Here is a 25127-nt window from a genome sequence, read left to right as displayed (position 1 = left end):
AGTTCCTGGATAAACTATTTGTCAAATGCTAGATAAGTTATATCCTGCAAATATTGTTCATGAAATAACAAATATTAAACAGCCAAATCTGTCAAGAATTAGTTACAAAAATGATTCTGTCATTGTCAAAAGAAAGAAAGTTAATTGAATTATTATTATTGATTTTCTTTGTCTCAGTATTTTAGTCTTCTGTCCTCCTCAGCCTTGGAAGTGATACCCAACAGCAACTTAAATAAATGCATTTCTTTCTATTTTAATGTATTTCTTTTATTTTTATTTTTAAATTAATGTATTTCTTTCTATTTTTTCTCTTTTAAGGCAGTCTCCCTGCCCCCTCAGAGCTGGAGGGAGGGGTCTCGGGCAGCTGATACAGAGTCTGGTGCTAAGGCCACGCTTGCAGCCAGGCCAAAGCCAGTTGGGTTGGGGAACCAGGCTCTTGTTACAGACCAACTATTACCCCCCAGGTAGCCTCAGCTACTTCTGCAGGAGCCTGGAGAGAAACCCTGAATGGCTTCAGGCAACAATAATAGGAACTTTGTGCACTGGGAGCATGGCACCTCAGGGAGGATTTGGTACAGAGGTAGTAGGAGGTCAGCTCAGCAGCCTCCCCACCTCTGCAAGCTGCTGGGAGCCAATGGGTTAAGCAGGAGTGTGAGGTCTACAAGTGAAAGAGTTATTGAATTTCAGAGCAGCAAGGTACCTTGGAGGTCATTAGACCAAATTATTCATTTTATAGTTGGGGACACTAAGGTCCAGAGAGGGAATGGGACAGGCCCAAGGTCACACAGCTGGCAAATGGCAGAACCAAAACTGGAACCTAGCGCTTCTGATTCCCTAGTCAAGTCAAGTGTTCTCACTTCAGTACCTGTGAGGTCATTCAGAATTGTGGATTTTGTTTGGAAGGAGGGAGCTCCTTTTAGGCTCCAGAACCTATTTCCATCTCAGGAGAATATTCGTGCTTGCATAACATGATATGAGGACTTGGAAGGACTATGAAGTGTTTCAGGGAGCCCAAGAACACGTAGTGAGTCTTGGAGTGAGTCCTGAAGGCCTGAACCTCCTTCTGACCTCCTGCTGGTTTGTGTTACTGCTACTTCTGTGTTTTCCAATGTTTGTATAAATGCACAGGATGATTTGGAGAGATACACTGACATTTTGAATCATGATAGATATATATTGAATTCAATATTTATTAGGAAAGACGTAACTAGGACAGCAAACACTAATTTCATAGATATTATGGCTTCAAGTAAGGATATTGTTTAAAATCAGATTGATGCAAAGAAAAAAATAAGTACAAACCGGCACAGGATGAAGTGATGGGAAAAACTGTGAAGTTGATTCACACATATGTAAAATCTGGGAAACATTGTGCTAGTGGATTCTTGGACCATTATAGCACAGCTGTCAAAGGTCCTTCAGCCCATTTTCTCGAGCCTGGGCAGCACTACCTATGTTGAAGCAAGTTGGACATTCCTAATGTTCTCCTGTGAAGACCATGCCAAAGGTTTCCTCTGTCAGTGAGACCACCAGGACAAAAGCAGTAGCATGTCAGAGAAAACTTCAATTGACTGATCTTAATATGAAGAAGATGACATATGTAAACCATATTCAACTGTCAGCTTTGAGTCAATTTCTTGGCTTTTTCTTCTCTAAAATGCCCCTGGTTGGTCCTCTCCTCCACCATATCTCCATATCTGTCCAACTCTGGTGGAACTTGTCAGAATGGCATATGAGAACACAACAGTTTTAATGTGCAGACGGAACATTGAGGGTCAGAAAGGGGAAGGTTCTTTTTTTTTTTAAAGATTTTATTTATTTATTTGACAGAGAGAGAGAGAGACAGCCAGCAAGAGAGGGAACACAAGCAGGGGGAGCGGGAGAGGAAGAAGCAGGCTTCCTACAGAGGAGCCTGATGCGGGGCCCAATGCCAGAACTCCGGGATCACGCCCTGAGCAGAAGGCAGACGCTTAACGACTGAGCCACCTAGGCGCCCCGAGAGGGGAAGGTTCTTAAGATAATTCAACCACGAGTGGAACAGTCAAGACTGGATCCCAGGCCTCATGACATCCAAACTAGTGCTTCTTCCACCACTGTCCCACATTTCCTGCTCCACAATTCTTTCTCCATTGCCTTTTCCACATGTTCCCCTCAGGAGGACCCCCCCACTCCAAATAAGTCAGCCACCTCCACTGACGTCCTGTCTAGCAAACTCACTTTAGACCTTTAAACTCATCAAGGGCCCGAGAAGCTGGTAACATTGGTCACCTCCAAGAGAATTGCTGGGTGGTGGAGAGACAGAGGTGGGAAGACTTTATATTTTCATATCTCTTGAAGTTTGAGACATGTGAAGGTATTGCATATTCCAAAAATAAATGAATAAAAAAACCAAAGAGTTCTGCTCCTTCCCTGAGCTAGATCTCAGAAATAATAACATTTGTTCAGCATTTTGACATCTTAACGCACTATCTTGTATGATGCATACAGGAGCCCCATGCAATAAGTTCCATATTATAGATGCGGACCCTGGTCCAGAGATAGGAAGTTCCTTATGTGGGCTCACACAGTGAACTGGTAAGGAAATTTGGACTAAAATCTAGGTCCTTTGATTCCCAGTGCCTTGCTGCTTCTGTTGCCACATCCACATAAAGTCATAACTTGTGCCAGATGGTCCTTGAATTGGCCTGAGACAATGTGTTCATGTTTGCCCTTAAATAGACATTTTCAAACTTTAACCTAAAGAAGTAGGACAAAAACTAGTCCCAGCTCAGCTTTGTAGGTGGCAACTTCTTCTGCCCAGACCCAACTCCTCTTTCCTCCGAAAGCCACAGACCTCTCAGCCACCTGGTGCCCACCCTTCCAGGATTCAGCCCCATTATAGTTGGGGACACTAAGGTCCAGAGAGGGAATGGGACAGGCCCAAGGTCACACAGCTGGCAAATGGCAGAACCAAAACTGGAACCTGCAGCTGCAGGTGCATTCGTCTGAGGGGGTCACTATTTCAGGGTCTGAAGGGTTTCTTTTTAGCCTCTGCAGCTGGTGTCTCTGAAATGGAGAAGTTTGTTCTTCTCCCAGGATGGGCAGCCCACAGATCTTGTGTCTCCAGAAGCCGCTTTTGCAAAGCGGGAACTGTGCTCAGCAAGAAGTGCTGGAATCGTGATGGGGGAGGAGCTGGGGAGGGGAAGAGCAGATGTATGCTGTATGCTGATCAACGCAGCGTTCCTACTTCAAAATAGGTCCCCTCTCGTCTGCCGTCATGGCAATGCAAATAAACACCTCACACTGCCACTCTTCTTTCCTAGCAGCCACCACCCAAGAACTCAAGATCCTAAGATGGGAAAGTACTTGGGAGGTCACCAGATCCCCTCTCTGCCTTCAGGAAAAACTGTGCCCAAACTGGCTCCAACTACTTGGGGACATCTTCAGGATCAAGAGATCAGGTTGTCTCTTCCGATGTCTCCCTAAGAAGCCTCACACAGGCCCTTAGCATGATGGGGCCACTCGTTCATTGATGCCTTTCTGTTTCTGTGACCCTCAGCCCTAACTGCCACCTAGAAACCATGTTCAATTAAGTCACGAGCTCAACCTGAAGAAAAACTGTAGCCAGTGGGAATGGCTGAGGTCGGGCTTGAGCCAGGAGGATGGCCTAAATGACCTCAGCAAAGCTCAGCCAATGCCAGGAGTTCAGACTCTGGCAGCAAATTCATCCTGGCCAGTATCCTTCTTTCTCTTCCTCTCCAAGCCAGGTATCCCCTCCAGACAACTGTGTCCTTCTCAATGAAAGGTAGTTTTTCCTAGAATGCCACTAACTTGCCCACACCCAAGTAGCACACCAGAGGCACAAGGCAAATATGTAGTCAAGCTCAAAGAAACTTGTTAGGGAGAAAAAGGAGAGAATTATTCCCTCAGTCCTAACTAACCCACTCAGAAGCCTTTCAGATAAAGCAAGTGTTGGGACAATTACAGACATTGAATCCTAAATGTCAAGTTTCTTTCCTTTACCTTCGGTTTACTTATTCCTTTTCCCAACATACCTGCCACCCCCAATATACTCCTGGTGGAAAGTATGCCCCTGAGAACAAGGGAAGCGTATGGATGGCTGCCACTTACTGATACTTCTTTAGGGAAATCCTCCCCTGGCTCCCCAACCAGAGAAAACCCTCCATCTGAGAAATAAAGAAGTTCTGCAGGCTAACTCCCTTTCAAAAGGAAAGGCTGGAAGAAGTCAGGAAATGCCCACTGGAGGGAGACAGAGGATGTTTCCAGATTTTGTATCTAGGAACCCGATCAGCCAGCCCATGAGTACCACTGAGAAGCTCGGCCCTGTTGCATGACTCTTGTGACCCCCACCTCACACACTTACCGGTATTCTTCCTCCTCTGCAGCAGTGGGAAGCACTACAAAGGAAACAGAGAAGAAATCAACACATTGCAGACACCCACACACTGTCAGAACTGGAAGGAATCTTTGAAGTCAGCAAGTTCAATCTACTCATTTTACAGAAAGACACACTGAGGTTTATAGAAAAGGAAAATGACATACGATAGGAAGCCAAGTAGAGCCTAGAAGCCCAGACTCCTGACTGCCTGATCCATAACATTTTCTCCCACTCCACTGACTGACTCCTCTGGTTTGCTTCACTCTCATGGATTGGGGAGCGTCCCTAAATTGGGAGATTGGAGACAGTCTGCACAGCTCACAATGCTGTTTCAAGAACCGACAGTAAGGATTCTCAAAGAATCAGTTAACATTTGCTTGGAACATACTGTCCTTGGTTAGAAGCAAGGTATGTTGGCGGGAAGAGCGGTATTTAGAATTGGAAAGCTCAAGTTCAGGGCTACCTTATGTAACATCGGACAAACCTTCTTGAGCCTCGGTTTCTGCATCCGTAACACTACGATGGTAATAATCCCAACCTCACAGGCTTTGTAAGAAATTAATTTACATGAAACCCCTCTTGAAAATAAAACACATTATAAAGTCATTTATTCAATAAATATGTATGGAACACCAGTACCCTATAGAGCACTATGCGATATGCTAAAGCTGTAACAGTCATCTAGACGGATAAGGTCCCTGTTCTCATAGAGCAGGGAACAACAATGACTAGGTAAACAAATAAATAAATAAGGACATTTCAGACATCACTAATAAACAAGAAGGAGAAACTAAAAAAACAGGATGAGGTAGGGAGTGATAGGGTAGGAAACATAGGGATAATTGCTTTAGAAAATGTGGTCAGAGAGGGTGTCTCAGAGGAGCTGAATTTTTTTTTAAGTTTTCAGTTTCATCCCAGTTAGTTAACATATTAGTTTCATGTGTACAATGTAGCGATTCAACAATGCCATACATCACCGTGTGCTCATCACCACAAGTGCGCTCCTTAATCCCCATCATCACCCCTATCCCCCTCCCCTCTGGTAACCATTAGTGTGTTCACTAAAATTAAGAGTCTATTTCTTGGTGTCTCTCTCTTTTTTTCCCCCTTTGCTTATTTGTTTTGTTTCTTAAATTCCACATATGAGTAAAATCACATGGTATTTGTCTTTCTCTGACTTATTTCATTTAACATAATACTCTCCAGCTCCATCCATGTCATTGCAAATGGCAAGATTTCATTCTCATTTATGGCTCAGTAATATTCTATTATACACACACACACACATACATATACATATGGATACTTGGGCTGCTTCCATAATTTGGCTATTGTAAATAATGTTGCTATAAACATAGGGGTGCATGTATCCCTTTGAATTAGTGCTTTTGTATTCTTTGCGTAAATACCGAGTAGTATAATTCCTAGATCATAGGGTAGTTCTATTTTTATTTTTTGAGAAACCTCCTTACTGTTTTCCAGAGTGGCTCCACCAGTTTACATTCCCACCAACAGTATGTGAGGGTTCCTTTTTCTCTGCATCTTTGCCAACACCTGTTGTTTCTTGTGTTGTTCGCTTGAGCCATTCTGTCAGGTATGAGGTGATATCTCACTATAGTTTTGATTAGCATTTCCCTGATGATAAGTGATGATGAACATCTTTTCATGTGTCTGTTGGCCATCTGTATGTCTTTTTTGGAGAAATATCTCTTCGTGTCTTCAGCCCACCTTTAATTGGATTATTTGTTTTTTTGGGTGTTGAGATTCATATGTTCTTTATATGTTTTTGGATACTAATCTTTTATTAGATATGTCATTTGCAAATATCTTCTCCCATTACTTAGGTTGCCTTTTAGTTCTGTTGATTGTTTTCTTTGCTGTGCAGAAATGTTTTGTCTTGATGAAGTCCCAATAGTTTATTTTTGCTTTTGTTTCCCTTGCCTCAGGAGACATATCTACAAAGTTTCTATGGCCAGTGTCAAAGAGGTATACTGCCTGTGCTCTTTTCTAGGACTGTGATGGTTTCAGGTCTCACATTTAAGTCTTTAATCCATTCTGAATTTATTTTTGTGGGTGGTGGAAGAACGCCAGTTTCATTCTTTTGCATGTTGCTCTCCAGTTTTTCCAAAACCATTTGTTGAAGAGACTGTCTTTTTTCCATTGGGTATTCTTTCCTGTTTTGTCAAAGATTAATTGATCATACAGTTGTGGGTTTATTTCTGGGTTTTTAATTTTGTTCTATTGATCTATCTGTCTATTTTTGTGCCTGTACCATACTGTTTTGATTACTGCAGCTTCATAATATAACTTGAAGTCCGGAATTGTGATGCCTCCAACAGTGCTTTTCTTTTTGAAGATTGCTTTGGCTATTTGGGGTCTTTGTGGTTCTATACAAATTTTAGGATTGTTCTAGTTATGTAAAAAATGCTGGTGGTACTTTGATAGGGATTGCATTAAATGTGTAGATTGCTTTGGTACTATAGACATTTTGACAATATTTGTTCTTCCAATCCATGCGCATGGGATGTCTTTCCTTGTCTTTGTGTCATCTTCAACTTCTTTCATCAATGTTTTATAGTTGTCAGAGTACATATCTTTCACCTCTTTAGTTAGGGTTATTCCTAGGTGTCGCATTATGTTGGATGCAACTGTACAAGGGATTGTTTCCTTAATTTCTTCCTCTGCTTCCTCATTATTGGTGTGCAGAAAGGCAACAGATTTATGTACATTGACTTTGTATCCTCTGACTTTACTGAATTCGTGTACCAGCTTTTGCAGCTTTTGCGTGGAGTCTTTCGGATTTTCTATATAGAGTATCATGTCATGTGTAAATAGTGAAAGTTTCACTTCTTCTTTACTGATTCAGATGCCATTTACTTCTTTTTGTTGTCTGATTGCTGTGGTTAGGGCTTCCAGTACTATGTTGAATAAATGTGGTGGGAATGGACATCCTTGTCTTGTTCCTGATCTTAGGGAAAGAACTCTCAGTTTTTGCCCATTAAGGATGATGTTAGCTGTGGGTTTTTCATAGATGACCTTTGTTGAGGTATGTTGAAGTATGTTCCCTCTAGCCCTACTTTTTTGACGGTTTTTTCCATGAATGGCTGTTGTACTTTGTCAAATGCTTTTTCTGTGCCTATTGAAATGATCACATGGTTTTTATCCTTTATTTTATTGATGTGATGTATCACATTGATTGATTTGCAAATATTGAACCACGCTTTCAACCCAGGAATAAATCCTGCTTGATTGTGGTGAATGATTTTTTTTTAAAATGTATTGTTGGATTCGGTTTGCTAGTATTTTGTTGAGAATTTTTGCATCCACATTCATCAGGAATGTTGGGCTGTAGTTCTTTTTTCTTAGTGGAATCTTTATCTGGTTTTGGTATCTTGGTATCAGGGTAATGCTGACCTCATAGAATGAATTTGAAAATTTTCCTTCCTTTTTTATTTTTTGGAATAGTTTAAGAAGAACAGGTATTAACTCTTCTTTAAATGTTTGGTGGAATTGGTCTGTGAAGCCATCTGGCCCTGGACTTTGGTTTTTTGGGAGTTTTTTGATTACTGATTCAATTTTTTCACTGGTTATTGGTCTGCTAAAATTTTCTACTTTTTTCTGTTTCAATTTTGGCAGTTTTTATGTTTCCAAAAATTTATCTATTTCTTCTAGCTTTTCCAATTTGTTGGCATATAGTTTTTCATAATATTCTCTTAGAATTGTTTGTATTTCCATGGTGTTGGTTCTTATTTCCCTGTCTCATTTGTGATTTTATTTATTTGAATCTTTTCTCTTTTTTTTCTTTATTAGTCTGGGTAGACATTTATCAATTTTACTGATTTTATTTTCAAAGAACCAGCTCCTGGTTTCATTGATCTCTTCTATTGTGGGGTTTTTTTGTTTGTTTTTTAGTATCTGTATCATTTATTTCTGCTCTAGCCAAATATTTCCTTACTTCTGCTAATTTTAGGTTTCGTTTGTTGTTCTTTTTCCTGCTCCTTTCTGTGTATGGTTAGATTATTCGAGGTTTTTTCTTGCTTCTTGAGGTAGGCCCTTATTGCTATATACTTCCCTCTTAGACTTGCTTTTGCTGCATCCCAAAAGCTTTGGACCATTGTGTTTTCATTTTCATTTGTTTTCATATACTTTATTTCTTTCTTTATTGTTTAGTGACATGTTATTTAATTTGCATGTGTTTGTGGCTTTCCAGATATTTTCTTGTGGTTGACTTCTAGTTTCATAGCTTTATGGTCCGAAAAGATGCATGGTATGAGTTTGATCTTCTTGTAATTTTTTAAAATATATATGTATTTTTTAATTTTTTAAAAATTTTTATTATGTTATGTTATTCACCATACAGTACATCATTAGTTTTTCATGCAGTGTTCCATGATTCATTATTTGCATATAACACCCAGTGCTCCATGCAATATGTACTCTTCTTAATACTCATCACCAGCCTAGCCCAATCCCCCACTCCCTCCCCTCTGAAACCCTCAGTTTGTGACCTATTCTGGAGAATGATCATGTGCACTTGAAAAGAATGTGTGTTCCGCTGTTTTAGGTTGGAATGTTGTGAATATATCTGTTAAGTCCTTCTGTTCCAGTGCGTCATTCAAAGCCATTGTTTTCTTGTTGATTTTCAGTTCGGATGATCTGTCCATTGATGTAAGTGGGGTGTTCAAATCCCCTACTATTATTGTATTATTATTTATAAGTTCCTTTATGTTTGTTTTTAACTGTTTTATGTATTTTGGTGGTCCTATGGTGGGTGCATAAATATTTACAATTGTTACATCTTCTTGTCCGATTGTCCCTTTTATTACTACACAGAGGAACTGAACTTTGAACAGAGGCCTGCATGATAAGACAGAGCCAGTACTGTGACAGTCTGGGTGCAGAATTTCCAGGCAGAGGTTGAAAAGCGAGGCAAGGGGTTTTGAGGGCCAGGGGGATAATTGGGACTTTGATCTAAATTACATCAGGAAGGTATTGGAGGGTGTAGAGGAGAATGACAATACCTGATTTTCTTTTCTTTATCTTTTTTTTTAATCAACTTCCATCTGTATGTATTTTCTGGGGACTTATTTTTTTTAATAATTTTTTATTATGCTATGTTAGTCACCATACAGTATATCCTTAGTTTTTGATGTAGTGTTCCATGATTCATTGTTTACGTATAACACCCAGTGCTCCACGCAATATGTGCCCTCCTTAATACCCATCACTGGCCTATCCCAGTCCCCCACCCTCCTCCCCTCTGAAGCCCTCAGTTTGTTTCCCAGAGTCCACAGTCTCTCATGGTTCATTCCCCCTTCTGTTTACCCCCCTTCCTTCTTCCCTTCCTTCTCCTACTGATCTTCCTATTCCTTATGTTCCATAAATGAGTGAAACCATATGATAATTGTCTTTCTCTGCTTGACTTATTTGGCTTAGCACCATTCTCTGGCTGCTGTGTGGGGAACGCATTGTGCAGCTAGAGTGGAAGCAGGGAAACCTTTTAGCAGGCTTTTGCAGTAGTTCAGGAAAGCAATGTCGAGATGTTAATTGGGAAGAAGGGTTTCTCTTATGCAGCCAATCAAAAGCTTATCAGGAAAGGAGTTGTCACAGTATTTGTCATTTCTTTTATCCCCTGAACAATGATTGCCACACCAGGTGCAGACACTTAACTACAATGATTTCTAGTCTTAGGAGATTAGTTTCAGCCCTAGATCAATTTAAATGGCTAAAGTTCAGCTCCACTCTGGTAGACCACAAGACAACCTGGTGAATCTTCAACTCACAATTGGCCACAGAAGAGAGGAGGGGTAGGAGGTGTTCCCCTGAGTGTTCATTGACAAGGACCTTGAAGGATGCTAGTATGAGAGAGATGGCAAATTATAGAATGAGATAGGTGTAAAAAGAGGAGAAAGACCAATCAAGAGGGACAAATATGGAATTCCCCCACAAGCTACAAAGGTAACTATGAGTAAGCAAGTCAATATAAGTCTCAGTGGTGGACAAAGGGGGAATAAAAGAAAAGGATAAGGGAGTGGGAGAGAAGGAGAAAGCAGTCCCCTCTGAGATCCTAAATGTGACGATTCTGGGAAATTAGGAGATGAACTGATGGGACTGTTACTCTGCAGTCCTGTTCTAGTCACATTAAATTCCCTCTTCTCCCACTGTATCCCCTAACCCAGCATGGGTGTAACAGAATTTGAGATAGCTCAGGAGCTAATTAGGCTTTAATTTTACACAGGAATTTACAGGTTACAAATAAGTGACCTTGTTCGTCACACACATTCCACATGGCAGGTGTTTTTTATCCTAATGTGACCCATGAGGAAAATGGGTCCAGAGAGATGAAATGACTTACCCAAGATCACACAGCTAGTACATGTCAGAACCAAGTTTATATTTTAAGCCTATGGAGCTTCCAACTTTATTGTATCCTATTCTTTTCTCCCTGGGGTCCAGGATAACCTGGACTGGGCCAGGACTATGAGTTGCACTCTACTTTGGACCCTGATCTTAGTAGCTGAGAACATTACAGGGAAAGATGAGGCATAAACTTAAACATCAGAGAGTTCTGCTGCAGAGTGGAGGCTCTTTTTGTTTCTTGTAGTGGAACATATTCCTCACACTGGGGTTGTTATGAACCCAGGAATCTAGCAGTTACAGAGATAGCCACTCTGGAGGAGGACCAGGATTAGTGGTGACAGTGTTCCCATCATTCATTCATTCATTCATTCACTCCCTACAAGCCTCTTCAGGGCCAGCCTGGTGCTAGGTACTCAGGGATTCAGACAAATCAGGCACATTCCCTACCCCTGAGTAATTCACAGCCAAGTTGGTGGAAGGGGAAGCCACGTGCACAAATCATTACAATTCCATGGAATTGCTATTGGAAAGTACAAAGCCTTGTGAAGCTGAACGAATGGAGTAATTAGTTGCTGGGAATGCAGATGCATTGTCACGAGGGCCTTCATGAAGGAAGAGCGTTTGGAACAGGTCTTAAAGGATGAATAGCTGTTCATGAGGCAGACGAGGGCAAAGAGCATGGCAGGTAGAAAGAAGAGCATAGAAAAGGGCAAGGAGGTATAAAAGCATGTGGTTTGTGGAAGTGTCTAGTCTGGCTGGAGAGCAGAATAAGAAATGAATCTGTAACAGTGGGTAGGGGCCAGATTATGGACGTGTGAAGGAACTTGAACTTTATGCAGAGTCCAGTGGGGAGCCATTGAAGGGGCTTAAAGAGAAGGGTACCATAGTCAGATTTATATTTCAAAATGTTATTTTATCTGTTGAGTGAAAAACAGATTGGGAATGGGACTGGGGGAGGTTAGACAAAACTAGAGACAGAGAGGCCAGAGCAGATTGGAGCAATGGCCTTTGGAACAGAAAAGGAGAGGAGCAATATATGAACTATTTACATGGCAAAACCAAAGTCAATGATAGGATATGAGAGCATAAAAAAGGAGTCAAGAATGAATCCAAAATTTCTGGCCTCTGCAACTGGGTGGATAACAGGGCTATTAACTGAGGTCAGGAATGGGAAAAAAGGCATAGTTGGGGGGTAGGGAGAAGGGGAATCTTCCTTCCGTAATGAATCACAGTTTTGAACTTGTTGGATTTGAGGGGTCTGTGGAGAATGCACTCAGAGCTGTCCCGAAGGCACTGTGGTTAGACCTACAGATGCAAAATCGCACAGAAACAGATATGGTCCCTGCCCTTGAGGAGCATGCGGTCTAGTGGGCAATAGAGCGGCCAGCATAAAAAGACAAATCAGGAGTTTATGAGAGAAACAGGGAATCGTGGAAAGCGTGAAAAAGAGAGAACACAGGCTAAAAAGGGGATGGGGGCAGTAAGATAAGGTTGCTGGGTGAGAAGGTGGGTGGTCTAAGTGGGGTGGTTTGGAGACAGGCTGCAAAGGCAGACCTTGTCCAAACCCGAGCAGTCCTCAGCCGTAAGTGGCCAGAGCAGACCTCACTCTCTCCAGCAACCCTCTGCTGGGCCTGCAAGTGTTATGACCAGCCCTTGCCCTGCTATTTGAGGGCAAGCCTGGAGACTTTTCAAACTTTCTCTGCCTGGTTTCTCTGCTCCGCCTCATCCTCTGGCCAGCCCTATGCCACAGGCCCAAGCCTGGGGCCAGTCATGAGAGCACATTCTTCACATTCCAGCCTCCCCCAGCCCTATCAGCCAGGCCACACAGAGGCCTATTCACAGCCTGACCCTCCAGGCCTCCAGAGTGGGCCCTCACCACCTCCACGCCCAGCCCTGGCTGGTGTTTTGCCAACACAGACTGTGGCCTCTGCGGGAAGCGGGCTCTTCTGATTCCTCAAGAGTTGACTTCTTTGCATCTTAGGGTTTCTCTACTGGGATGGGGTGCAGTGGGTCCAGCCACTAGTATGTGCATGAGTATGTGTGTATGTCCTATACACTCAGCCAACTTCCTCTAGGTTAGGCCTAGCAGAGCGGCTCTGTGCGGCCAGACACAGGGGTGGATAAGACACAGGCTGGGTCCTTATCAGAGCTCACACTCCAGTACGGAGACATCTGGATAATTAAGGGCATTGTGCGGGCTGAGTCTGGAATCATCCTGCCACCAGGTCCTAAATCGGAGCATTGGTGTCATGATGCCACTTTTAAACCCTGTCCTGGAGGCCTGGGAACATGTGCTCACGTTCAGGGTGTGATGTCTGCTGGAAGGGGGAGCTATAGCCCTGAAGGATGCCAATTTCATTCCTGGAAAGGGGAAAGGAAACCTGATTTTAGAGTAAGACTGACCCATACAGGTATTCTGGGCCTGCCCATGTGCCTTTGACCAATTCTTTGCTGGTCCTCCAATTCTTTGTTGCCTATAATGATAGGCAAGTCCTTGACAATTCTCATCCTCCCATCACAGGGTCCGGAAGGTAAGGGACAATCCCAGCTGGGAAAGGGCAATGGAAGACATGATTTCTAGAAGGTCTTTATAGAACACAGACTCTGGGACAGCATTGTGAGGAATCCCCAGAGGGTCTACTTCCTTTGACCCCTCTCTGAAGGGTACAAGCTGCCTCATGCTAGCTAGGAGTGTGGCTCCAGAAAGCCTGACTGTCCTTTCCTAGCCACCAGGACCATGGTGGTCTCATATCCTCTCACCGACCCCCCCCAAAAGAGTACCTGACCTATATAGCCTTAGGAATGTTGATCTGCATATCATGTTATAACTCCTCCCTGACAGAAATTCCTGCTGCCTTGATCTCTTTTCACCTTAATTCCTTCCTGCCAGTTGTGGAAGGGCTTCCTTTCCTCCACTCTCACTCCCCATTTCTCACCTGGCCAGCAGGGCTGTTCCAGGCCCAGCGCTTTGCCTTTGGGCCTCTTTTCCCTGACTTTCTGTCCTTCCTTACTGCCCTTCCACCTCCACGGCAGGCAAGAGAGGAGAGAGAGAGAGCGAAAGAGAGAGAGAGAGCAAGCCAGGGAGGAAAGTGAACTCGCAGCTGCAACCCCCAGGGGTTCTCTGGATAATCTCAGGAATGTCATATCCCTAAGGCTTGACTTTCCCACCAGCCAACAGGGACCCTCCTTCCTGCCCAGAGCTCAAAAGTCCTTCCAGGAGAGAGGCCTTGGATGGGGTGAGTGCAGGAAGAGACTGAAGGGGAGAGACACAGTGGTTCCAGGGTGGAGCAAAGCCTCTTTCCAGACTCTGCAACTAGTTCAACAAGGCGTTGGAGTCGGGGTGGGGAGAGGAGAAGAGGCCAATTGCCTAAACAGCCCACTTTCTGAGCCTCAGGGTAGTAAAATCAGGTTTCCTACTGTCTTTTTACTTCCAGAGGATGTTCTCAAGTCCAGGCTCTCCTCAGGCAAGTAAATCTTATTTTTCAGGTGAGAAAACTCAGAGCACAAACTGTGGGTCCAGGATCACCTAGAGCAAGCAATCAACTACAAATTTAACTCAGATTCACTGAGCACCTACTATGTGGCAGACCCTTTCATATATGTCATCATTGCAATCGATTATGAAGTAGAGAACATTCTCCCTATGTTGTACGTGAGGAAACTGGGGCTCAAAGAGGGGAAGTAGAGGCTGACCCTGGGCTAGCAGATTGGTGTCCTATTTCCAGCAGCTACTGGATTATATCATTATACCATATTCTTCTCCCAACCTCCTAGGGTGACCCAGCCCAGGGCAGAGAAGAGTCCAGGGGAAGTCAGCTCATACCAATTTCCAGACTTCAAACCCCATTCCCCAAGTGTAGGGCTTCCTTTCTTCTGCCCCTTGACAACCCCAGCCTTGGAACTGCCAGTTGAACTGGATCCCAAGGTCCCCAGTTGCAGCAGCAGCAGCTTGAGGGGTGGGCCAGAGAGGTGAGGTCAAGAAGCTCCACTCCTCCACCCTTCTGTGAAACCTCTGACCCCACACCCCAGCATAGGCCATTTGAGCTGCTGCTCCCTGTTATTGTTCCCAGTGACTTGGAAATGCAGGCCAAGCTCGGGCTCCCAGAGCTTGCCAGGCCTCCAGCAGTTCTCAGGTTCTACTGGCTGCTGGGAGGACCAACCTCCAGGGCAGGCTCATTTTCCTGAGCCTGAGCTCCCTTCCCCTTCCCCAGGGACAATGAATAGAAATCACTGACATTTGGGGAGCAGTTTTTTTTCCCACTTTTCTTGGAAGTTCGAAGAACTATATGTGAAAATTGATAAGAGTGGCAGAGCTGGAAAGACTGTCAGAGATAAACCAGTTTAACATAGTCATTTTATAAATGGAGAAACTTTATGTAAGAGATTACACAAACATAGTGGATAGAAAATGGACTTTGGGGCTGGATTACATGGGTTTAAAATCCCAATAATAGCTGTGTGAACTTGGATAAGTTTCCTAACTTTTTTTGTGTGTTTCAGTAAAATGAGGATGATGGGAATAATAGCCTTGTGGTTATTGTGATGAGTATCTGAGTTAATATATATGAAGGGCATGGAACAGTGTCTACCACATAATGTGTGCCCTATAACTGTTAGCTAATATTAGTTTTAACTTTCTGTAGTGCTTTGGAGGGAAAAAACAAACCCGGCATCGCCAATCCACAACCTTTTCCAGTTATTTCTGCCTTCACCAGCCATATTGTCAGATATGTCTTCCACCCACCCCCCAACCAGCCCCTACTCATACACCTTTTGGTGCCAGTGAAATTAAAGGTAAAGTAAGAATTCGTGTCCAAGACATAAGTCAGAGTCAAAGCTTTGCTTCCCACTCCCCATCACACCTCCCCAGTGCCCATCTCCATCTCTCCTAGTTCCCAGAACAAATATTGTCCAATCTTTTGATGGCTCGATCAAACAGTACCAATTGTGCTGAAATGGGGTAACTGGGAAAGAGGGACAAGGGTTAGGAGTTCAGATCAGGCAAATTCTGGAGGTCCCCATCTCCATCTCCAGGCTGGGCCCACTTTTAAGCTTGTTCTGGCTATGCTGTTGCACGGAGTACTAGGGACTCCAGTTTCGCCTTTCCTTTGCCTTGAAGACTAGGTGGGAATTGCCATGCGCTGGTGCTAGATAGACTAAAATTGTTAAGTGAACAGTTTCATACCCTGGCATTTTCTGGACTGAATCAGTCATACCCACCAACAGGGCACTTGGGGATTGTGAGTATGAAAATCTCTCATTTTATATCCACTAGACAGTAAGGTCCATGAAGTGAGAGACCCGCAGATATTTTGTTAACCATTATCTATCTCCTCAGGGCCTGACACAGTGTCTAGTACATAATAGGCCCTGAATAAATATTGCTTGGTAATGAGTGAAGGAATGAATTCCTCAAGGCTATTCCCGGCTTAAGGAAACTTCCCATTTTCGTCAAGATAATAATAAATAAACATGTCAACAGGCCTTGCCGTCATTATTTCATGTGTTCCTCACTACAACCTTGTGAGGTAGGAGTTATAATTTTCCCCAGTGTAGAAATAATAAAAATGGTTAGTGCTCACTAACTGTGTGCCAGGTGCTTTATACGTGTTAACTCAGGTAAGCCTCATAGCAACTTTAGGGACTGAGTACTATTTTTAGCTCAATTTCATAGAGCAGGAAACTTAAGCTCAAAGGGGTGAAGCACTTTTCTCAAAGTCACACAGCTAGCAAGTTGTGGCTCAGAGAGTAAAGGGCTTGACTCCATGTTTTGTTACTCTAGAGACCCTGGTTTTTTCACTGCATCAAGAGCACCCTGGGTAAAGTCAAACTCCCACACACAAATTTACAAGTCTCTCATTTTGACCCCTGCTCCCATAACTGTACACTCCCAATTTCTACATCCAGGGCAAGTTCCCTGGCTTTGTGCCTCCTCTTTCCCCTGTCTCCAACCTTACTCCTCCTTGAAGAAGTCTCCCTACTCTTTTTCTCCATAGATCATCTCTTCAGATTCTGATCCAATTGTGTATCTACCATGTGTTGAGTTTGTATATACATTATTTCATTGGTGATTCCATTAAGTCTTATCCACTGAGGAGAGATGTCTTGCCCAAGACCACTCAGCTTAGGTGTGGCAGAGGTGGGCATTGCAACCAAGCCAGTCTGACTCCATGTCCAGTGTTCTTTCTGCTGCACCAAGGTGCCTTCTGTTCTGAGCCAGGGAACTCCGCCCAGAAAACTTTCTAGATCACCCATAAACCAACTCACAACTCTTTTTAAGTCCATGTGTGTCAATAACGTTAGCACACCTATTCTTTTACTTCAGCCCATTGACCTGGCCCTCACAAATATGTGACATATGCCAGCATCTAGGCAATTTACAATTAGCCATACAGGGACAAACCATAGTGTGGATTTTTCACCCATGTCAGGAGCCAGTACCCACCACTCAACTTGACTAGGCTGTGGAACCGCAAAGAGAGGTCCTGAGGGTGAAGACTCTTTCTATGGGGTGTAAGGCCTTGCCTTTTCCTCACTAAGTGGTTTTCCCACGACCTGGGAATATGTCATAATTCCTTTCCTTGGATCCAATAATTCAGAGGTGACTGTATATACAAGTCTCAGGTGTATAGGTATACATCTACCACTTACACACACACACTGGTTAAGGGATCCATGGCAGTGTCCTCAGATGAAACAGGCTATTTGAGGGGCGCCTGGGTGGTGCAGTCAGTTAAGCATCTGGCTCATGGTTTCTGCTCAGGTCATGATCTCAGAGTTGTGAGATTAAGCCCCACGTTGGGCTCCATGCTCAGCGGGGAGTCTGCTTGGGACTCTCTCTCTCTCTGCCCCCTTTCTATCTCTCAAATAAAGAAATAAATCTTTTAAAAAAAGAAATAAGCTATTTGAGGAGGTGGTGAGCTTTACATCGCTGGAGGTATGCAACAATGTCTAGCCATCCTTTTGGCAAGATGTGATAGGACTCCTACGTGGAATATGGGAATGGTATCCAGAAGCATTTAAGAGTTTTTAACATTCATACACTCTCCTGAATTCTCTACAGTCCTTCCTGCCCCTCCCACAATGAATACACACTGTATGTGGCAAATTGGTCTTGTTTGGGACAATAAGGGCAAAGGCCTGGAAAAGTAGAGACATCCCGGAGGCTGGGAGTACAACTGCTGAATCACCCAGTTACCATCACATTCACCCCATATCCTGCCAGGCAGATTCTGGACAAAGACTGGGAAGTTGTGAGTTGGCCTGGGGTCAGAAAGAGCCCCAGGGCTGAAGAAGCACACATGAGTATGTGTGCTTACATGAGTGTATATAGGTACATAAATATAAGCGGGCAGAGGGAGTGTGAAATCACCACCCACATGAACAGGTGCCTAGGAGCCAGGTATAAGAACAGCCACATACAAGTCCCATGCACACTGTGGTAGTGCATTCATAGGACAGGGTGCTTGAGAATATGTCCTTGGGTGAATCAGGAGAGCCCTTGTGCACATACGCACTCATATGAACGACTAAGTATGTGAGTATAGTGACTGGGGGAAAGTGTGGTGTCCCTTGCTGGACAATGACTGGATGGCTAAGCTCTCTGAGGCTTCCCAGTTTAAAAAGGACTTTTCTGTCCATAATTTGCTTGGCCTCCCATAGAAACCATGTGGGTAGGTGAGATGGGGTATTATCATGTGTGCTTATGTGTACATGTATATATGACATGTGTGCAAAAGTCCCACCTGCTATTGCCTTTAGGGTCTACTGAAGATAAGCTGTGTTTGGATTTTGTCACAGAGGAAGGAAGGAGATTATGGTCTATTACACAGACCACGTGTGGACCCGGCTGTGTCCTGACTGCCCCACCTGTGACTTGGGCACATCTCTTTCAGTCTTTGGGCTTCATTCATAGTATAGAGGGAAGGAAGGAGGAGGAACAGGTGACCTCTATGGACCTTTCCATCTCTGATATTGTATGACTATCTATCTGTTACAGGAGAAAAGAACTGAGAGACAGAAGGGAGTATTGACCCTCTGAAAGTCACCTGGAGGTCATGGCTGAGAGAGAGCTCCAGCTAGATTCTCCACTTCCCAGGAGAGTGCCCTCCAAAAATAGATATGCCCACCTGATACAAAGAGAGTTCCATGAGAGAGGATCCAAATTCTGGTCATTTGTTATGTGCATTAATACCATGGAGTTATTTATACTGGGTTCATCTCACATCCAAACGTCTTATTCCTTGGCTGCCCCTAACACCAGTGCAGCTCAAGCAGTCCTGGGCCCTGGCCTGACATCTTGCTATCTTCCCAGTATTCCTGGCTTCTGAGGTGGCACTGTTCAGCTCCCAAATGGGTTGCTTCTGGGCCTAGATTCAGGCAGGGCCAGAGTACAGAGTGCTGAAGGGAAGTTGTGGCTAAGGAGCAGATAAGACCTGAGCTCTTAACCCTAGAGGTTCCAAATACAGAATAATCCTCGCTGTTTGCCTTGCAGCCCCCCAGTGTGCAGTTTGGAAATCTGCTTCCACAACCTCCCCAAATCCTCATGGCATCTCTGTGAGGCAGGCACTGGTTAGTATCATTTTTTAGATAAGAAAACAGAGGCTCAGAGAGGACTTGCTCAAAGGCACACAGCTAGTGTGTGTGTGTGTGTGTGTGTGTGTGTGTGTGTGTGTGTGTGTATCGGGGGGTGGAATTCAAACCTAAGTTTCTCTGCTTCTCCCTCCGCCCCACACCTCTTCAGCTGATGGAGAGCGCCATATGGTATGGGATGGTAGGGGGCTCGGTTTCTCCATTAGGACCACAGAAAGGTTGAATGAGATGATCTAAAAGATCCCTTTGAGCTATGGCAAACTCTGCTACAGCCATGCCCCTCTCTGCAGTCAGCTCTCCCATAGTCAGGCAATTGCTCACAATGGGGCCTGGCTCAGAAAGGAGGCTGGCTCAGAGCAGCCCATGCCCTTCCCTGAGCTTCTAAGCCCAGAAGGCCTGCCTATCTGACTGGGACCTCAAAGCAGCAGCATTGGAAAAGTAGCATATATGTGGGTCTGGCAGGCTGCTTCTTAGCCCTGAGATATAACCATGTGTTAAATCACATCTGCCACAGCCCTGTGTGTGAGCGTGCATGCATATGTGCCTTTGTGCCATGTGTGTGCTTTTGTGTGTCTACATGATTTTGTGTGTGTGCCTAAGTCTGTGTGTGTCTGCATGCTTGTGCATGGGAGGGTATCTATTTGTGTACATGTGTGCCTGTTTCTGTATGTGCGCAGGCATATGTGCATGAGTTTACATGATTGTGGATGTGCATTGTCTGTGTGTATGTGCTTGTACATGTGTTTGTCTTGATATGCGTGCATATGCACACTTGAACGGTATGTCTATGCATATGAGTGTGTAACTATAAACACAGCCACGTGTACATCCTGTGTTTGTGGACATGCATGAGTGAATGTGTGTGTGTGTGTGTGTGTGTGTGCATGTATGCTAGTGTCTGGGACTGGGATAGAGGTCTCCAAGCCTTTTGGGGGCTCTCCTGCCCCAACAATTTCTAAGATTCTGACATGGGCAGGGAGCATTTGCTGGGAGTCTGAGAGACTGAGGTAATTACTGCAAAGTGATTTCAATCCCTGCCAAGCACCCAGAATGGTTAGCCAGAGTAGAGGATAGTCGTGCTAATCAGGTGTCAAATCTCACAGACATTGTTGCTTCCCCCTGCTTTGTCCTTATCATTAGATCCATCTCCCATCATCTCCTCCCCACCTAGCCTCATTGCCATCGCAGCCACTTTCCTGGCCTCTGCTTCACCACTTGGGCACTTCCACACTGAAACGGAAGGCTGCTAGAGCACATTTCTTAAAACCATCCATTGAATTATAACCCTACTTTACTGAAATCCTCCTGATCCCCTAAAACAACAGTCTCTGGACTTTGGAATTTCATAGATGAGAAAGACAAGTTCTAAATAAATAAATAAATAAATAAATAAATAAGGGAACAAAGTGCTGCAAACTTCTTATTATGCTGAGGACAGATATTTTTAAAATCTCTCACTTTTGAACCCCACCCCATTGGAAGGAAGTAATAATCTCCAAATAAAGAATAGTCTTTTGAATTGAATTAATTTAGTTTTCTGAAAATTGTACACATTATTCCCACTTTTCTCCCATTTCACCGCAGATGGGTGAAAATCTCATTTAGGACCCCCACTAGGTAAAGACCACAGCCCTACGGATCAATCGCAAACCCTAAGGGAGGCAGCCCCATTCCCCCTCTCTAGTTTCTCTCCCCTCAGACCCTGTACTTGAGGCACCCCACAAAACCAGCCCTCTCCAAAACTCACCACCACTTGACTGCCTTCAGACTCTTGCTCACAAAGTTCCCTCTGCCAGGCATGCCTGGAATGCCCTTCCCCACTTTTTGGACTGACAAAGTCCTCTCTTCCTTCAAGCCTCAGGCTCAGCCCAAATGTGACCTCCAGGGAAACTTTTCCAAGTCCCTTCTGGTGGAAATGATTTTTCCTTCCAAGGGTCCCAGTCTTCCCTTCATCCTATTTTACAGTCAAGATAGTTATTTAAAAGTTTCCCTATTGAATTAAACTGTGGAGCATCACATAGTGTCAAGACAGGTGTGGACTTAGGAGTTCAGATCCCAACTCTGCCAGGCATATCTGAGTGATCTTCCTTGATCTTTTACAGTGTCCCTTCCGCATCTATGAAAATAGGTAAACAGTGGGTTTTGGTAAAGATTACCATCACAGTTAATGAATTGAAAGTGTCTATGTCCAATACATAGCTGATACTAAATAAATATCAGTTCCTAGGATGTTGAGAGCAGAAATTATGCCCTGCACGTCCTTGTGGGTAATGTTGCGCTCACGTATTCCCCATGGCCAGGATATAGTAGGCACTCAACAAATATTTACTGGCCAACAATCTAGCATAGTGTCTAGCATATAGTAGGTGCTTGATAAAGATCTGTCACTTTCCTTACCTCCTCTTTGAGGACAGAAGCCATGTCCTTTTTTGTCTTCGTGTAACTCCTACAGTGCCTAGCACAGAGCTTGATGTATGTGATGGAAATTAATAATAATGATCATAATAGTAGTTACTGTTACTCATATGGATGCTCTATGCAAGGCATCACGCTAGGAACTTAACACACATTATCTCTTTAGTATATCTTTATTTAGTATATAAACAACAACACCAACCTCATCACCTTGTAGAGGTTGGTACCACTACTGTCTTCATTTTAAAGCTGAGGAAACTGAGGCTCAAAGGGGTTAAGAATCTTGCCTTTGTGGCAAGGCCTGGGAAGCAATGGAGGCAAGTTTTATGATAGTCAGCTAGCCTACTTATTTTTATGGGAAAGCAGCAGACATTTACAGAGCTGGTTAAGTGACAAAAGCAACTTGAATCCAATTCCTTCTAGCTCTAAGGTAGTCTTAGAAGCCCATCTGCCTTCCAGCTGGCACACAGTGGTCCCCAGCTGCCTCCTTCCCCTCTGAGCAGCGGAGCGGGCTGGGTCTGGGCAGCCACTTACCTTCACTTTCCTGAAGCAAGCCCAGAAAACATCCAGCAGAGGCATGGTGAGGTTCAGGGAGCTGGCAGGGTCCAGCAGAGTTCTCCTGGGCACAGGCCTCTTTCTCTTTAGGGACTAGGCTAGAGAGGATGCGGGCCTCCGTGAGAATCAGCCCTGGCCCTGTGCTCCATCAGCCGCACCAGTGCGAGGAGAGAAGCACAGAGCAGCGGCTGGCCTGAGCTCAGCTTGCCTCCTCTTCAGGCGCCTCCCAGAGGGCCCCAGGGAGGGAAGTAGGGAGGGAGGGAGGGAGAGAGAGGCTAGCTAAGGAGGAGGGACCAGGAGGCGGGTCACTGATTCAAACTCGGCACCGTTAACCAGTTGGCTGGGAGTGGAGAGCAGTGCCAGTTGAAATTCCTTGAACATTACAGTTCCCAAGCTTGGAGTGTCCGGCCTGACTGTCGGCTCACCCGTCACTCTGCCACCTGCACTCTGGCATGCACGCCTTCTTGCTTCCTGCTGAATGACACACCAGCTCTCCCTGGGGGCCTCTGGGTACAACCAAGACCACACAGGGGCTGTGGAAAGAGTGCCAGGAAAAGAGCCCAGGGAAGGCAACATTCAACCCAGGCAGGACCTAGACAAGTGTGAAGGCAGTTGGTGAAAGCAGAAAAGCTATGATCCTGGGAAATTTTCCCAGACATGAGACTTGGGCTCTCCAACCCCTACTTTAAAGTTAAGAATTGTGAATCACTCTGGCACCTTCCTTTCTGGACCTCAGTTTTCCTGGCTGTGCAATGAGAGGCAGGGTCACAAGTGTCTAAGTCTCAAGCCTTTTGTATGACTCCCGTTTGGGGTTAGGTACTGGGCAAGTCTAGAAGAAATTGCATTCTGGACAACTGTTACAACTCCTCTCAGAACTCCTGTGCTGCCCATAAGTCAGGTAATGTTCCAAAGAGAATCTGAGCCCACAAAGGCCATTTCATTGACCTGCCTGCCTCGGGCAGATCATAACTCTCTCCCAAGTCAGATAACCCAGGTCTATGCCCTTTTCTGAACATCTGAGGAGATGATGGCTTTCCCCTTTATCTATTCCCATGCTCAGAAACCTGAGCACTCCAGGCTGAACAGATCCAGAAGTTCAGGCTGTTATCTGAACTTGAACCTCCTGGAAACACTGAAGTCAGTTCTTTCAGCAAAAATAAAGTCAGCACTAGGCAGTTCTAGAGGTTTTATGGGCAGGAAGCCATTAAGAAGCAGTGATTCTCCCCTCCCCCAAGCCCCAGTAGGCAGGGTGCTGTGGCTGGCAGCCAGAAGGCTCCTAGGAACCCCATGGCAAAGGGCCAGGCTTGAGTCTCTGGGGGCATGTGTCATCACAAGGCCCAGAATAACTTACTCCCCCTGGCCTTGCTTCCCTTTCAGAGACCCCAGCTGGTCAGGCAAAGGACCAAATCCTGGGACCCCTTGAGGATGCCTCTGCCTCTTTGAAAACTTTCCTCATTAGTGGTTTAGTCCAGAGGTTTGTCCCAAGAGTCAGTGAGAATCTTTCCAGCTCTGCTTACAATTTACTCTGTGGCCCTCTGTTTCCCTGTTTGTCTTCTAGGGAGGTTATGCTAACTGCTCTCTCATCTTCTCTCTAGCCCTGACCTCTGGGCTGCCTCAGATGTCTGTTCTGTTGGGCCCTGTCAGGATGACAGTCAGCCATAGACAAGACAAGTGGCTCCTTCCCACTCACCTCCAACTGGACACAGCCTTATGAGGTGAAGCCCCCTGCATGGGGTGGAAGAGTAACATGAAGACCCAGAGCAGAGTAGTGTTCCCTCTTTTGAGTAGATGCCCTCTTCCCCCACAGCCAGAGACCTGAGGATGGAGAACCAAGAAACAACTGTTGGAGGAGAGGCTGTATGGTAGGAGAACAGACCTCCTAGGATGGCCTCATGAGCTCTTGCTCCCTGGAGTCCATCTCCTTCTTTAGATTTAAGCATGTTTTTAAGGCCCTGGGAAGAGGTGGCTTTGGGCATTCACTCTAGAGGCAATAGTGCATAGTACACAGACCTGAGAGACCAGTTCTGGGGTTCTCACACCAGTTTAGCCTTGAGGATATTAGAAAACAGCATAAGAACTAGGAAGATCGGTAGGAGAAGAAAGGGATAAAGAAAGGGGGGGTAACAAGAAGGGGGAATGAAGCATGAGAGAATATGGACTCTGAGAAACAAACTGAGGGCTTCAGAGGGGAGAGGGGTGGGGGAATGGGATAGGCTGGTGATGGGTAGTAAGGAGGGCACGTATTGCATGGTGCACTGGGTGTTATATGCAACTAATGAATCATCAAACTTGACATCAGAAACCAGGGATGTACTGTATGGTGACTAACATAATATAATAAAAAATATTATTATATAAAAAAAGAAAACAGTGTTAAGCCCATGGAGGTAGACTGCCTGGATTCAAATCCCAGCTTTGTTACTTTTGAACTGGGCGCCCTTGGGTTTGCTGTGGCCTTAGTTTTCCCATCTGTAAAATGGGGAATAATAATGGCACCTACCCAGTTGGGAGGTTTAAAGTAAATGAGTTAAAGCATTTAGTAGAGATTTAGTATCGTGCGTGGCATAAAGTACATTCTCAGTAGATGTTGTTTGTTATTATCCCCTAGGAAATGCACTTCACTTCTCAAAGCCTATGCCTCATCTGTAAACTGTGGATTCACTGTTTACACAAGGGGGCGACTGCGGGGAGTCAATGAGATAACATCCATTTATACTTAGCATGCTCAGCACATAGTAAGTGTTCAATAGATATTAGTTCTCTTGCTCTCTCTTCCTGTCCTGGATGGTCCTGACTTTCCTTGCTTCTGGTAAAGCAGAAGGAACAT

At 44.6% G+C, this 25127-nt stretch overlaps 1 protein-coding gene across 1 annotated transcript in view; it reads right to left on the bottom strand.

Annotated features, from left to right (window-relative positions):
• The window catches only part of STARD8 (StAR related lipid transfer domain containing 8), a 76872-nt gene extending 54354 nt beyond the window's left edge, over window positions 1-22518 (bottom strand). The window contains exons 1-2 of the mRNA XM_034649144.1: window positions 22280-22518; window positions 4364-4397 (exon numbers count right to left, since the gene is read on the bottom strand). Of these exons, the coding sequence (XP_034505035.1) occupies window positions 4364-4397; window positions 22280-22324 (79 nt within the window). The 5' untranslated portion in view covers window positions 22325-22518. The remainder of the gene's footprint in view (window positions 1-4363; window positions 4398-22279) is intronic.
• Window positions 22519-25127: the final 2609 nt, after the last annotated feature.

The sequence above is a fragment of the Ailuropoda melanoleuca genome, chromosome X (genome assembly GCF_002007445.2).
Source record: "Ailuropoda melanoleuca isolate Jingjing chromosome X, ASM200744v2, whole genome shotgun sequence".
NCBI lineage: Eukaryota > Metazoa > Chordata > Mammalia > Carnivora > Ursidae > Ailuropoda > Ailuropoda melanoleuca.
Note: the sequence above shows the minus strand (reverse complement) of the source record. Positions and strands in the feature narration are given on the sequence as shown.